The following is a 16,286-nucleotide window of genomic DNA, read 5'->3' on the forward strand; positions in this document are numbered from 1 at the left end:
TTCCCACTGTACTGTCATAATACTCTACAGTAACTTTCCAGCAATCCGAATATACAAATCTCTGCAATGTAACTTATGACCTCTAAAAGCACAGAAAACCATATTATAATTATCATATCCACAGTCAAATCAAACTGAGCCAGCTTCTCCATCAGCAATTTCAACATCCATACAATTTTTAATAAAGTGAAACCTACACTTGTTGTGCCTTCAGTAAATATTTATGTGAGCTCCAAATGTGAGTAAACCTGTCACTAGATTATGCAAGAAGTAACCCTTCATAATATGAAACATTGAGGTTTCTCATGAATAGAAATAAACAATTACCAAAAAAAAAAAAAAGTATTCCTGTTCTCTTCTTGGAAAAAAAGTTTTCCTGAGCTCCAAAGCACTGATAAAGTTTGGTGGCTGTCGCTTTAAGCCTTTTCCCTTTCTTATCAGCCAAAGACACATTTCCCAGAAACTGCCACCTCCACTCACCAAAAACAGTGCCTTTTCTTTGTAAAAGGAAAAGAAAACTAGGAGGATAACTGCTGACCTTGGATCAAATAAAGCAATGTTCAAGATTAATTTTGCGATTTCTTCCATATCTCCAGGACCTGAACTATTAAACAGAATATGGAATCTAACATTATTTTTTATAGAACAAGTGAATGAGTGTTGACTGGTGGGAAATGCATCTTAAGTTGACAAAAGAGATGGAGATAACCAGAACAAGATTAACCATTAGAGTCTTAAAAACTCAACTCCCAGAATAAATTACAAGAAGTAAAGAAATATAAGACCTGTACAGCTTTCTTATTTTGAATAATTTTAAACAAATAGGAGAGGATTTTGCTCTCATCCTTCTGTAAAACGTCTGCCAGCCAACTTTTAATTTTTCAATTTTCAATAATTTCAACTTAAGACACAATCGTAATAAGCAAATATTCATTTGATGCCTTTAACCAAAAAAGCCCTGGTGCTCAGTCTCCTTATCCATTCTAAAATTTGTCTTTAGTGTACCAACATGGCTTCTCGTCTTTAAAAAATTTCAAGTCAGTTTTGACAACAGCTTCAAAAGTACACAACACATTTTTCTGATATTCTGAGAGACTGATTCTTATGTCCAGCTCCCTAACAATTCGACCTTGATCCCTAAAACTACTTTCATGTAATTTTTAAAGTGGAAAAGATCTTAGAGATCAACGAGTTTATACCTCTTATTTTGCAGATGCTAAAACTGACCCAAAGAGTAGTGGTTACTCAGCCAGTTAACAAGTGAAGCAGCTGAAAGAGAAACAAGCTCTCCCAAAGCCTAGCCTTGTATTCTTCCACCAAAGAACTGGCACGTAAAGTCTTATAGATTTGTTTTATGTAAAAGAAAATAATTTTTAATTAGTTAATTACTTGAATAAAATTAGTGTATTTCAAATACTTAAGAGTCTTTTGTAAAAGTTCATTTCCTTACCCATTTTAAGGGTAGTATTAGAACTGTCTGTATTTTTTAATAGGTTAACTCAATTTTCTATTGCCACTATATCAAATTTATAATAAATATCAAATTTAAAATAACACCCATTTATTATCTCACCACTCTCTAGGACAGAAATCTGGCAGGTTCCGCTGGGCACTCTGCTTAGGGTCTCAGAAGACCAAAATCAAGGAGTCAACTGGTCTAGGCCCTTATCTGGAGACTGGGGGAGAATCCATTTCCAGGCTCATTAGGTTGTTGGCAAAATTCAGTTCTGTGTGGTTGTAGGACTGAAGTCATCATTTCTTTGCTGGCCTTTGGCCAGAGCTCATTCTTAGCTTTTAGAGGTAGCCCACTTTCCTCTGCTCATGGCTCCTGAACCTTCAAAACCAGCAATCTTTGAATCTTTCTCGTGCAGCGGATCTCTCTGACATCTTCAGCTACTTCTCCCTCACTTCCTCTTCTGCCTCTGCTTTTAAGGACTCACATGATTGCACTGGGCCCACCTGGATAATCCAGGATAACCTCCCTATTTTCAGGCCAGCTGAAGGGTTAATCTTAGTTACATCTACAAAGTCTCTTGGCAATGCAAGATAACATTCTCATGGGTACGATATTTCATCATATTCACTCTCCTGGGGATTAGGGTATGGAATCTTCTTGGGGACCAAATTCTGCCTAATACACTTAACATACATTTTATTGATGTAACTTAGGGAAATGTGACTTTTTTAACAGATCATATTGTTCAAACTTAACAACTCTAACAAAAATATTACTTTTCATCCCTAACATTTATATATCCACTTCCAGAAAGGGCTCAGATTAGCCCTGTGTAGGTCTGGTACCTTCCCTGTACCAATCACCGAGCCAGCTTCATAGGGATGTGACCAGTGCAGTCACACAAAGGCCTGAGCTGAGAAGGGCCACACACTTGGGGCTTAATTCTACGCACCTGCCATCTTGAAATTCTCCACACTTTGCATTTGTTTGTAATTGAAGTCTGACAGGACAAAGGAGCACCTGCTAGGGGGCTGTTTGTCTGAAAAAGAGTATATTTCTCTTTCATTTTTGAAGGATAGTTCCAATAGGTACAAAATTCTAGGTTGGGAATTTATTTTTCCTTTCGCCCTTTTAAGATGTCATTCACTTGTCTTCTGTCTCCCATTGGTTGAAAAATCAGTTGTATTTTTGCTTCTTTGCAGGTAGTATGTCTTTCTTTTCATTTTAAGATTTTTCTCTTTTTCTTTGGTTTTCAGTGGTTTGACTACCACATGCCCTAAATGTTGTTTTTCACCGTATTTATCCTGCTAGAGTTTGTAGTGCTGCTTGAAGCTGTAGGTTGATGCCTTTCATGAGTTCTGGAAAATTCTTCGTCTTTATCTATATTCAGATATTGCTTCCCTCCTGATTCTCTCTCTCTTCTTCTGGGACTCCAATTAGATGGAGGCTACACTTTTTCACTATGTCCTATAAATCTCTCTTATACTATTCACTGTATACTGCATTCTGTCATCCCTCCGTACTCCAGTCTAGATATTTTCTAATTGGCCTATTACCCACTTCACTAATCCTCTCCACAGGTGTATCTATTTTGCTGTTAAACTCATCTACTGAGTTCTTCAGTTATACTAGTTTTTATTTGTAGAATTCCTTTCAATTCTTTTTACAGATTCTTATTCTCTGCTGAAATTATCCATCATTTCATCAATTTCTTAATGTATTGATTATAATTATTTTATAGCCCATGTCTAATAACTCCAATAAATAGATCACTATACAATTATTTCTATTTTTTATTGTTTTACTTTGTTTTTATCTTGGTCCTGGCTTCTGATATGCATGATAATCTCTTATTGGATGCCAGGCATTGTGTTCAAAAACCAAAGACTCTACATGATGTCTCTTGCTTCTGGCAATGACAGACAGAATAAAGGCAGATCACCTTAAAATCAGGATTGAGTTTAGCAGAGGCTGTATTTCAATTTTTTTAAGTTATGGTCTATTTCTAGTTCTTCCTAACTCCAAGGATATAGCCCTTCAGGAGTCCCAATGAAAACTTCGGAGTGTTTTACCAGGGTCCTGCCTCCTCCTCCCTGAATTCTAGTTCATGACTCCCTAGCACTGTGAAACTACCAAAAATTCTGCACAGCATCTCCTCATCTTAGCTGCCAATGTTTGGCTTCTCAGCTTCATGGCCTGTGCTGCTTACAAAATAACAAATAACCCAAGGAGAAAAGTGTCACCAAATACAGGGTTCACCTCGATGTGTTTGTCATCACTCTGGCATCTTTACCCCTTGGTAGTGCTACAACGCCTTCAGATATTTTTTTAATTCAGCTTTCTCATTTTACTCAGCATGGGCCTTATTTTGAAATGAACTAGTCTATCATAGGTGGAAGTGGAAATCAGATATTGATTGATCTTAGTGGCCTATCTTTATGTACACATCTATATCTTATTGGTTCCAAAAGTATTTCAGATAGATTAACATAACTACATGAGAGTTTATTTTTCTGTATTATATTTCACGCTTAAAACCTAAACTGCTTACTTCTCCAAAATTTTAATTATTTCTCTGTTAGAATTATCATTTAAACTTATATTCAAAATGCTTCTCCTTAACAGTTCAATCTGACTCCTTACCTATAACATACAATGTGTATTTGGGAGCTCCTTTGCAAATGCTGTCATGCACTTTTTTTCTTCAATAAAAGTAACAGTGTTCTCAAATACAGGATTTTTTCACAGTAAAAATAAAAACAGTTACAAACATAAGTATCCACTATTTCATAGAATGTTGTCTGTATAACTTTGTTCTTTGACAACTTCTAGTCATCTCTCAAAGGATATAAAATTTATGAAATGGGATGAGCAGAAGCTATGGATATCGCCTATAGTCATATTATCATAAAAATCTCAATAATTCAAAATTGAAATTTATGATCACTGAAATGTTTCAAAGCTGTAATTTGTCTCCGAACTAAAAAAAAAATGTTTTATTACATAATTAAAATGTATAAAAATTGTGAAGGCAGTTTATCCTCCTCAAGAAATCAAATTGCTATTAAGGACTACCTTAAGGGTACCAACTTTTGGTATGCCTACAAGTAGCATTTACAAAATCAGTGTAATCTATATTAAATAATAGCAATAATACTTAACCTATCCCATTTTTTTAAGTATCAATTGTAAATATACTTAGTAATGAATGCAAATTACTATGGGTAATTGAAAGTGCCAAGAACTAAATCTCTCATCAAAATAAACTGCAACCCAGGATTTCACTCTCCAGCATTTTTAATGTCAATTAATTAAAAACAAAAACAAAAACTAGGCACTTCACCCTGCCTATAGAACCCTTCTTTGAAAATCATGGTCTTTCTAAATTTGTGTTCCTGAAATGTACAATATTAACGACAAATGCAGAAAAATATTTGGCTACAAACAAAAAAATTAGAAATGAGTACAGATAGATGAGTATATACAACTATACTCTCCCAACTCAACAGGTAACTGGCTTTTAATACAATTTTATGTCATTATTCAATATTATCATTGCTCTGGGCATTTGTTTCAAAATATGAATTTTGGTTTTTTAGCACACTCCGATTGATTTCCTTTGGTGGCTCAAGGGAACTTTAAAGATTTACAAGCACTCAAAATACAAAGAAACTAGCACCTTCCATTGTTTTCTAAAGATTCTATTCTATTTCATCTATTTTCCTGGCTCATATCTTCATAACTCTTTGCTCACATTTATTGCTAGAGATGTAGCCCTCATAGTGGCCATCTGTCAGAAAGCAGCAATTGGTCTAGCATGCCAGAAACCAGCTGTGAAACTGTATGCACACTATGTGTTCACAATAAAGTATTATTGCTATTAACAAAGAGACAATGTTTCAGGAACTACTGTATCAGAAATTTCACTACAGAAATGGCAATAATATAATATAGACATACTATGGCCTGCATGACTTCTTTGTTGAGAATGAGTAAGTGTCCTCAACCAAACATCGCCACAATGTATAGAGGCTTTATCGTACGATGGTTAAGAACACAGGATTTGATGTGAGGTCCTCCAAACCTTTGCTCTACCATTTACTAGCTGTATGTTCTTAAGCAAGTTTATTTAATCTCTCTATACCTTAGTGTTTTCATCAACAAAATAAGAACAACAACAGTACCTGCTTTATTTTTTTTAATAAGAATTAAACAAAAATGAATATAGAGGGGCCAGCCCCGTGGCCAAGTGGTTAAGTTTACACACGCTGCTTCAGCAGCCTGAGGTTCGCCAGTTCAGATCCTGGGCGCAGCCCTACACACTGCTCATCAAGCCATCCTATGGTGGCATCCTACATAGAAGAACTAGAATGACCTACAGCTAGGATATACAACTATGTACTGGGGCTTTGGGGAGAAAACGAAGAAGGAAAAAAAGGGGAAGATTGGCAACAGAAGTTAGCTCAGGGCCAATCTTAAAATAAAAAATTTTTAATGAATATAGAACTCTTAGTTCAGTGACTGGAAAATAATAAGCAATCAATAAATATTAAAAACTGTTGTGGAAACCATTTTTCCCTTTGTAGACTTCATGTCTTTTTCTCTTTATTTTTTGACCTGATCACTCAACACTCTCAGCAACACAAAGTATTTACCCATTTTGGGGGTCTGCTTTTGCTTCATAGCAACTACCTTAGTGTTGTCCCACCTCAGACTGTAGGATCTCACCTTAGTTCGCCTTAAACACAGTCCAGGAAAGCAGCAGTGGATAACAGAAAAAGGTTTAGACATAGCATTGTCCAATTGAAATGCAATGTGTGTCACACGTAATTTCAAATTTTCTACTAGCCACATTAAAAAAGGAAAAAGAAATAGTTGAAATTAATTTCAAAACATATTTTATTTGACTGAAGATGTCCAAAATATTATCATTTTAACAAGTGGCAGCAGCCACATTTCAAGCACCCAATAGCCACATATGCCTTCTATATCAGACAGTACAAGTTTAGAGTCAACTGGACCTGGATTCAAATTCTGGCTCTGCTATTTAACTTGCCACTTACTTACTAAGGCTCAGTTTCATCATGTTAAAAATAACTATCTCCAGATACTGTTATGAGAATTGAATTAAAATGACATACACAGGGCACTTAGTACAATGCCTGACATACAGGGGTGCTCCTTACATGAGAATTGCCTCACCCTACCCTTCTCTAGAACTGAACACTAGCTCAACATGGTATAATCCATGACCTATCTTTAGTTCCTTCCCTCCTACCTCTACAATAAACTACAGCCTTTTCCTCTACCTGCACAGCTCTCCCTCCTTGCTTCCCAGCAGCTATAAACTTGACTCTGTGGACTTCTAGAAGCCATGGATCCTCTTAGTCATGATCCAAGTATGTGGTCCAAAAAAACTAAAAAGACTTGTGCCTGAAAACTTCCTTTTCTGGAAGTTCTCATCCATCTCCCCAGCTGTTACCACTGAGGCAGCTTCCTCAGCAACTGCCGTCAACAGCAATGCTCTCCATTTTCAGATCGACTGACCTCATAAATTTAAAAGATGAAGATCATGCTGCAAAATAACTGGCCAGGATCTTTCAAAAGTGTCAAGGTCAAAAAAGACAAAGAATGACTTAGGAACTGTCACAGTTTGGAGGAGACTAGACAGACATGAAAAATAAAAGTAAAATAAAGGATCCTGGGTAAGATCTTGGCCTAGAAAAAGGACAGTAGTGGGAAAACTGGTGAAACTCAAAAAGGTCTGCAGATTAGTTAATAATATTGTATCAATGTCAATTTCCTGGTATCAGTAATTGTACTACGGTTGTATATAATGTTAATATTAGGGGGTATAGATGAATAAAGTCTGAGGATCTAATGGATAACATGGTGACTACAGTTGAAGACACAGTATTGTATGAATGAATTTGCTAAGATAGTAGAACTTAAATGTTCTCACCAAAAAAAAAGGTACATATGTGAGAAAATGGATGTGTTAATTAACTCAATGGGGGGAATCCTTTCACAATGTATACATATTTCAAATAGTCACATTGTACACTTTAAATATCTTACAATTTTATTGTCAATTATACCTAAATAAACGTGATAAAAATTTTAGGGGAGTACTTGGGAACTCTCTATACTATTTTCATAACTTTTCTTTAAGTCTAATGTTATTTCAAAATAAAAAGCTAAAGCACTTTTAAATGTGATTATTTCAAACTTTATTATGAAGGAACCTCTGTCCTAATGGATTTGTTAATTGGTATATCAATGTAAAATAGTGCTACTTATGTTAAGCCTATCGCAATAAGGCCATCACACAGGTTAATGAAAAGTCAATTTCAAGGTATAGAAAATCCACCTTAATCACCACTATTAGTTTGCAAATCCACTAAGAGAAAATGATGTCACCTACATCCGCTCAGTAATACTGAAAGCTTGATAACAGCAAATACTGTTTTGTGTGACCAGTAATGTTGATTTAACATTACTAAATAATATGCTTAAACTACAGCTCCACTGAAACCAACTTTTTACAGAAAGTGACAGAAAAAGTTGAAGAAAAGATGTAAAGAAGCCTGTTCTGACATGCACCCCCTCAGACCTTCCATGCTTTAGGAAACAGCCTTGGTCGATAAGCTGTAAAGAAAACCCGTTGCAATAGAAGGGGCAGTCTGTTCTGCTACAGCATGCGTTTCTGTAACATGAATTAGCTCATGGGCAACTGGCAAATGGAGAAAGGAGTTCAGTATAAAGCAGAAGCTGCACTGGTTCATATGAAATTTTTTTCCAAGATCATTAATGTTTTGCCTCATTAATAATAGCAACTGAAGGCTAAGTACACTAACGGCAGCAAGCCAGGAAAAACTCATTATCATACATTCAACTCTTCTCTTAGAAGTGCTTATTGCAAGATCAAACTTGATCTTTGTTGGAAAAAAAGAAAGAAAGAAAAATTATAAATAAAGCAAAGTAACACAAAACAATACACCTCTGGTATCAGTACATTTTGTACAAAGCTAGCAATCTTTTCGCAACTTCTGATGATAATGTCCCTTTGCCCTTGTATAACAGATAGCCTCAACCCTTCCTTATATCACCTTCCATCAAGCTACCTTCACCTTTAAGTAAAATCCTACATTTACAGCAGTGTTTATTAGAAATTTCATATGTCTTTTAAAGTGTGCTAGCATTTTTATTGGAATTGTTATTGTTTTCATTAGTGCTCTAGTTACAAAGTTGCATAAGTCCTACTAATTTAAGTATGAATTTGCAAACCGCAAAGTTTTCCAGAAATGCATATATTATAGTATAAATGCTGTATTTCCATATTCTGAATACATAAAATGCTGTCCCAGGATTTTTTTAAATATAAATTGTCATACTACCTTGTTTCCAAATATTACTTATGTATCAATGAAATGTGTCATCAATATCAATTTATAAACAAAATAAACTACATTTATATTTAGCTTTAAATTCAACAGTCATGCATTTCTATATTAGTAACACATTTCTTAAATAGATAGGATGGGATGTTCTGATGCAGTAACAATTACCACCTAAGTGAAAACCAGACTGATGTATTTTATAAGAAAAGCAAATATTCAGTGTCGTTTAACATGAATTAAGTGTATATTAATGAATAATAATCAAACCAACATCATTCTGTTCAAATAAAGCAGTCTATAAAATGTATAAAAATATAAGCACGTGTCTAGAATCATTTTTGCTCATGAAACTAAAAAGATAATTTGAACAGTGTCTTTTATATAGTATTACGTCATGCTAAAGAATAATTTAATATGACTTTTTGTTTCTCAAAAAAAGCAACAATTATTCCTTAATGATTATTTGTTGTTAAATATCTAAGCATTCTTTTACGTAAATGGCTCCTGCTAGCCACAAGCATTATGGAAGAAAATTTATGTTATTTGTACATGTCAGAGATATAGCACATAATTAGCTCATTAAAAATACAGTTCAACTGAAGTAGCTATAATTTATTATATCAATACAATCTGAATATACTATTTTTGAATTGATTTATATAATAAATATAAATCACTTTAATATTTAAAAGAATAGTGTTCTCTTTTAGCCCATGGTGTGCTAGTGTACTTTCATGGACACAAGCAACTCTGAATTTCAAGGAGCCTTTTTTTTTCCAATTACCTATTAAAATTCTCTTGCTTAGAGATAGTCAGCATGTTTCTCACGGAAAAAAAAAATACTGCACAATTGTCTGCTTTATAGTGTGACCTCTTTCACTTGGGTGGGTATCCTCTCCATCACAGACTAAGTGAGGATATCACCTTGTCAAACCAAAGGCAAAAGAATAATGAGCACATGATAGGCTAGCCCAGCATGGAAAAGGTCATTAAGGAGGTTGCAAAAACAGTACTCTGAATGACAAAATAAAAGTATACTCCATAGACTAGGCTAATATTAAAGAAAGCACTCAAGAACACAAGAAGCTTCTAAGACCCATCCTTGGATGCCTGCCATACAAAACTCCACTCAGATTTATTTATTTCATTAGTTACTAACCAGATTTAGTTAACATGTTTTCAAATGAATCGTGGTAGAACAAGCTTGACAAAGACACATTTATAAAATTTCTATTTCCACAAAGCACTAGCCACAGATAAGTATGAACTTATATAATGTTTTGCTTTTACCAAATAATTGTAAATTATCATCCAACAAGAAACAATCATTCCAATCCAAGTATCAAAAATATAAATTGGATGTCTTCACCAAACAGTAGGATTTTACCATTGTTAAAACAAATGACAGTAACACTGATACATTAATTGCAACTCCAGTGCACTAACTGGCATAACAGGGAATCATATTAAAACATTTTTATAAGTAGCTGAAACCAGAAGAAATTAAGCAAGCTCTGTTGCAGCTTTCTCAGTGTGAATTTACTTTTAAAACAAAAAAATCTCAAATCTAAACCATTCAAGCATGTACTAGGACTATGTATTATATCATTGTGTCAGTTATGCACGCTTTGACATTCCTTTCTACATTAAAACTGGAATGAAATTTTTGTTCCTGACCAGTCACAATATTTTGACAGAGAAACAGTGCCACCTTTTGGTCCCAAACAAAAGCCTCCAGTCTACTACACTTCCAAACTTCCTTTTTCCAGTCAAAATTCCTGATATATATAAATATCACTGAATTTCATGTCAAAATTATCACCTTCTAGAAATATTTTTCTAGTAGCTCCACAAACTAAGAAAACACAAGAGTAACATAAAAGTTGCTTCCAAGATGCAAAATTTCACAACAATCCAAAATAATACTAAATGCATGTACTCTGGGTCATCGATATAATAATTCCTAATCAACATTTCATTAAACACATTTTATCAAATCCAAGTATGTCAATTAACTGATATACTTTATATATTAAAAAATCCTTTACAGCATTGTTACATTTCAAAATCGATTTTTAAAAATATATTATATTTTACATGTACCTATTAATTTATTAATAGAGAATATGGTATCAACAGTGGATTACCAGTTAAATCCGATAATTATAAATAATTTTATATACAAATATAGTATGTTTCTGAATTACTTACACCAATGACACAATGTCACCACGTTGTACTTCAAAATTCCTCACTTTCCAGTGATTCAAAAGCACCACATCAGATGACTGGCTACCCCCAGGATTCAAAGAAGGCTAAAAACCAAGGAGAAAGAGACACATCTATCATTTATATTTTTCAATCTTCATGGTTCCTTGCACTTCATAGCTCCAGTGCAGGGCAATAAAACATTTCTAATATAGTAGCTTTCAATAAATTGCTGTTCTAAAGTAACTGAAAATGATGAGTTTTCAAAAAGCCTCATCAGGATTCTTCACGGGTGAACCAGAGAAAAAATAAATTACCAATATTTATTTGAAAAGAAAATGTGCTAGATATTCAAATCTTTACTAAACTCCACTAAAGAGGTATGGAAAACTTCAAGAAGGATTAGAAAGCCATTAGAAAGATGTGAGTCAAACCTCCCAACAGAATATTCAGATAGGATCTAATTCCACAGTAGTACACATCATTGTTCCATCCGGAGAAATGAAGAAATAATCTCAAATCAACCAGGAAAATATCCACATGAAGAAGCTAAGGGAATAGAAGAAACACGTGATGGAACAATCAGGGAAAATGTAGGGATTTCCCATCTTGACCTCTCTTGTCTGGAGAGAGCATGCAGCAAGGGTCCTGGTCCCAGTTTAAACCTAGTAAGTGGCTTCACCTTAAAATTCAGACAAGTCAAGATGTGCCTGAGGATTACTGGGGCAAGAACTGAGAAACATTTTGTGTAAGAACTCATCTGAAGGTCAGGAACCATGTAGGCACAAAAATTTGATTGAGGAACCATGAAGCCAGCACACTTGTCACTTGGACAGGGGAGCAGAAAAAGCCAATGGCTAATAAGCCTGAGAACTGAGGGGAGAGTGGAGGGACCAAAGAATAAGAAAAATGAGGAGAGCTTTTTCACCATTCACTCTACTGAGTCTCTAAGAATGTCATAGGGGAAACAGCAATTTCTGTGGTGACAGGAAAGGTGCCCAACCAAAACCAAGGCTCTCCACCTTCAATGATGGTGGCAGCAAGAAGAGACATAACCAAAGTAGCCGGGGCAGGTGTGAGGGAAACAGTGGATGCCAGACAATAGCCAGTCCCCGAGCAGAAGTGATGCACTCTTCTTAAGATTCCTGGAATTACTCGTAGATTCTCTACAAAGGAGATGTGGGCAAAGCTGTGGAAATATGGGGGAGCTATTATCATGACCTCATTTTTGACTGCCCACATTTTTTGTGGCCAAAAATTATTGGTTATCCTTAGAGAGCTCAAACAACCCACAGCTTCTACCAACTCCTTTATATGATAATATCTAAATATCTTTATTTTTAGTTTTGAATTCCCTGCTAATCATTTCACTTGACTATCTGACATAAAAGTCAACATGATTAAATGGAATTTGTCATCCTTTCCTCCCAAAAAAAGTCTTCTTCCTTATTTTCTTACATCCTATTTATCATTTTCCCAGTCAACCAGCCTACACTCTTAGTTATCTTTTTATTTCAACCAGTCACCAAGCTACAGGGTTTTTTTCACTCATAATGTCTTTCATTTATGGCCCATCTTTCTCTTCTCTCTACTATCATCATATTTCAAGCACCAATCTTCACATAACTCACCATGTATCTACACTAGCCAATCTCTCACCTCCAACTCAGAAGAAATGATTCCACTTCCTTCTAGTTATATGATCTTGAGCAGGTTCCTTAATTTTACTATGCTTCACTTTCCTTACTAGTAAAATTATGATAATTAGCAACTGCTACCTAATTAATAATTAAATAACAATAATAGCCAATACTTATCAAGTTCTTACCATGTGCACTGTTCTAATATAACAGCAAGACACACTGAGTGCTACCATGTGCAAGATACTGTTCTAAGGGCTTTACAAATATTAACTTACTTGATGAGATCAATTATTTAAAGTGCTCACAATAGTTCTTGACTCATAGTCAAGCTCTCGATAACTTCTATTATTAATATTACTATATCACAATTTTAATTATGGGGAGTTTTGTACCCTTTCTCCAGGTTTCTCCTCTTACTCTATCCCTAATGAGGAACAGAGTTGATATGGTGGGATAAATCCAAGGGGCTTTGCTGGGCCACAGTGCTAAGGAATGGATTTTTGCTGTCTCATAGTAAGGTAGGACTATAGGCTTCCACAGGGGTTTTTTCTCTCTCATTCATATTTGTCACTCATATTCTCTCTCTACCTCCCCCTTCCTCTCCGTCTTTGAGTTCAGCATCCTGCAAGTCCTTTTCCCTTTATTTCCTTGTGTTTCTCCTCCTATATAACTGATACAGTAAAGGTGCCCTAGGGGAGACCATCTGAACTATAAAGAGAAAACCTTCTTCCTGTTGCACTTGCACTTTCACTGGGTTCATTTTTTTTCCTCGCCATCAAGATAGTGAAGAATAAAAGTGATTTGATTATTTCTGACTACTCTTCTTTAGTCTCTTTGATTTCTGTTTGTCAAAAGTTTCTGACCACAATCCATAACAAAAAATGCATTTTACACTGTATCCAGTACACATATGCATAAACACATACATCTGAAGAAACTTACACACAATAATAATTTTTATTACATATACCCTGATAGTTTCTGTTCTCTCCTAATCCATGATTTTAAAATTCTGTCTATAAACAACCACAATAATTTCATATCTACTATATTGATTTTTCAACCTCCTAATAAGTTTCAATACTTGAATCCCATGAGGCAATCCCATAGGAATTCTTTCCTAACACTCCTCATCTTTCCTTCTCCTCATTCCCCTCATCAGTCTCATTAGGTGATTAAAACTCCCCAATTCTCCATCAGAACTTGTGATTATCTCTATCACAGTATATTTAAAAGTGTATTATAATTATCAACTTGTCTCTCTCTCTCCAAAAGTCTGTAAGAATTTTGAGAACAGATTATTTCTTATATCTGTTTCCTTGATGCCAGGACATGTAAGGTGATTAATAATTTTTAGTGGAAACAAAAAAATCAATTCCCAAAGACTCCCCAAATTAACATGGGCAAAAGAGAGTTTATCCCACCAGCCCATAATTATACTTCTATATTCCCCTCCTTAGTTAACAGTATTGACATTCACCCTGTCTTCCATACTAGAAGACTCTTGATCCTCAATTTCTAACTCTCTCTGTGAGTCTCCCATCATCAGACTTTCCCTCTGCCCAAAATGCCTTTTCCCTACTGGGAAAATTCTACTTATCTTTCAAAGCCCAATTCAGATGGTGACTTCTCTCTGAAGACTTAAAGAAAAAAAAACAAAAACCTGCAGTTCCCTTGTGGAAACTAGGAAATTACATTCTGGTGCTCCATGGTTGGGGAGAGAAGAATCCCCACAGACTCAAATCTTGACCCTCAGATTCATGTTTCCCTTACAGAATCACTCACCTACCCACTTTTCTAACGCTAATTGTTAAAACCAAAAGGTAATGTGTTGTAAACAAAAGATTTATACAGGGAAAAATATCCCAGGAGAAGCATGTCTAATTTCAAATAGTAAAATATTAGAATCATCAGCCAACACCTGGAAGATCTTGTTTGATTTTATAAAGGGAACAAAAGAGTTTTCTTTTAGTTTCCCTTTTCTCCACAAGGTTAAATTAATCATTCCCTCATCTGTGCTCCCCCAGTAATTTAGGTAAACTTCAACAATAGTTCTTAAAACCTTGTTATAAGTATCTGCCTACACATATAACTCTTTCACTCAATTGCAGAAATCAAGTCTTATTCATTTTTGTATGCCCAGAACAGTGGCTGGAAAATAGTATGTCTATACTTTAAAGTTTAAAAGATAACAGGTTTTTAAAAGCTTATTTAAATAAGAGGGTTCCCAAGCAATATACATTATCTAAACAATGTATACATCTTTCAATGAAAACATATTCTGGGTAAGTACGGTAAGAAATTTTTCATGCCACATCAAGTTAGGCAATTTAAGCATTAGAAATAAAGCTGAACAGTGCTTTATTATTATCCATTATGAAATAATGCTAATCACAGCAGAATAAAATTATTTTCTTTACAGTTCATTTATGAATATAAATAACACTGATGAATAACACTCATCATAAAGAAAAACTTTCTTGAATTGGGAAACTGTTCTACAGCACTATAAAAATAGTGCTTTTTGAAGAACACAGCTCTTTGTACTTCAATTAAAAAGTTCATTAAAAAGAAAAAACACTTTACTTCCGGAACTTTCTAAAACGACTTTTGAAAAGAAAATAATGTGCTAACTTCAAAATGAAAAATTTATATGAAAAACGAAGGAAACCTCATTTGAATAATGCTATTTTAGAAAAATTAGCAAACCGTGTTATAACTTGCAAATCTTATATCTTGCTTTCCCTTGTGGGAACAGCAGTTTATGCTTCAGACAGAGCAAGCAATCTTTTCAAATCAAAGAAGTTATACACATGAAATCTAAATTAAAAGTCATAAACTTTAGGATTCTGATGTAACCAAAGAGTGTATATTTTCTTGGCATGTGTTAATACTTTAAATCCCAGATTCCCAGAGACTATATCAAAATTATAAGCAACTTAAAATAATAAAGTTTTTTGAAGTAAGAAACTTCAGAGAATATTTAATCTAGGAGTTTCCACCTGTGTCTCAAAATGTGTGAAATGTGTTGGATGCTCTTGCTATTACTCAAGGAGATTTCCATTATTAAGGGGAGAAACACTGAAAATGATTGGGATTACCAACAAAGAAGAAAAAAGCCTCATAGCTGCTCTGCCCATCTTTTCTTCAATGACTTACATCCTCACACTAGATCTATTCTTTGGCTTCCACCCTAGGGCACTTAGGTTAAAAATCAAACAACCTAGAGTAGTCTTTCGGATAGCCCTTGCTCTAAAGACAGAAGACTGTGTCCAAATCTTAACTCCATTTCCTTACTAGCCAGATTACCTTAAACAAATTATTTAACCTTTCTAAGTTTCATTTCTACATCTATAAAACAAGAGCTGAAGTACCACTTACCTCAGAGGGTTGCTATGAGAAATAAATGAGAGGATCCACAAAACGTTCTTAACACAGAGCATCATAGGGAGTAAAGGGTCAACAAATAAGATGATGATGATGATAATGATGATGATGATGATAGCAACAACAGAGAAAAAGGGAAACAAAATCAAGTACAGCATTCTTTCTACAAGATTCAAGACAAGATTAAGCTTT

The 16,286-nt window shown here is 34.7% G+C and overlaps 1 protein-coding gene across 5 annotated transcripts in view; it reads right to left on the reverse strand.

The window, feature by feature from the left end:
* IMMP2L (inner mitochondrial membrane peptidase subunit 2) overlaps positions 1-16,286 on the reverse strand; it is an 845,338-nt gene that overhangs the window by 766,810 nt on the left and 62,242 nt on the right. For all 5 annotated transcript variants that reach the window (XM_070511972.1, XM_070511976.1, XM_044764648.2 and 2 more), the window contains one exon: positions 11,068-11,171. In XM_070511972.1, the coding sequence (XP_070368073.1) occupies positions 11,068-11,171 (104 nt within the window). The remainder of the gene's footprint in view (positions 1-11,067; positions 11,172-16,286) is intronic.

The sequence above is a fragment of the Equus asinus genome, chromosome 1 (genome assembly GCF_041296235.1).
Source record: "Equus asinus isolate D_3611 breed Donkey chromosome 1, EquAss-T2T_v2, whole genome shotgun sequence".
In the NCBI taxonomy this organism is placed as follows: Eukaryota; Metazoa; Chordata; class Mammalia; order Perissodactyla; family Equidae; genus Equus; species Equus asinus.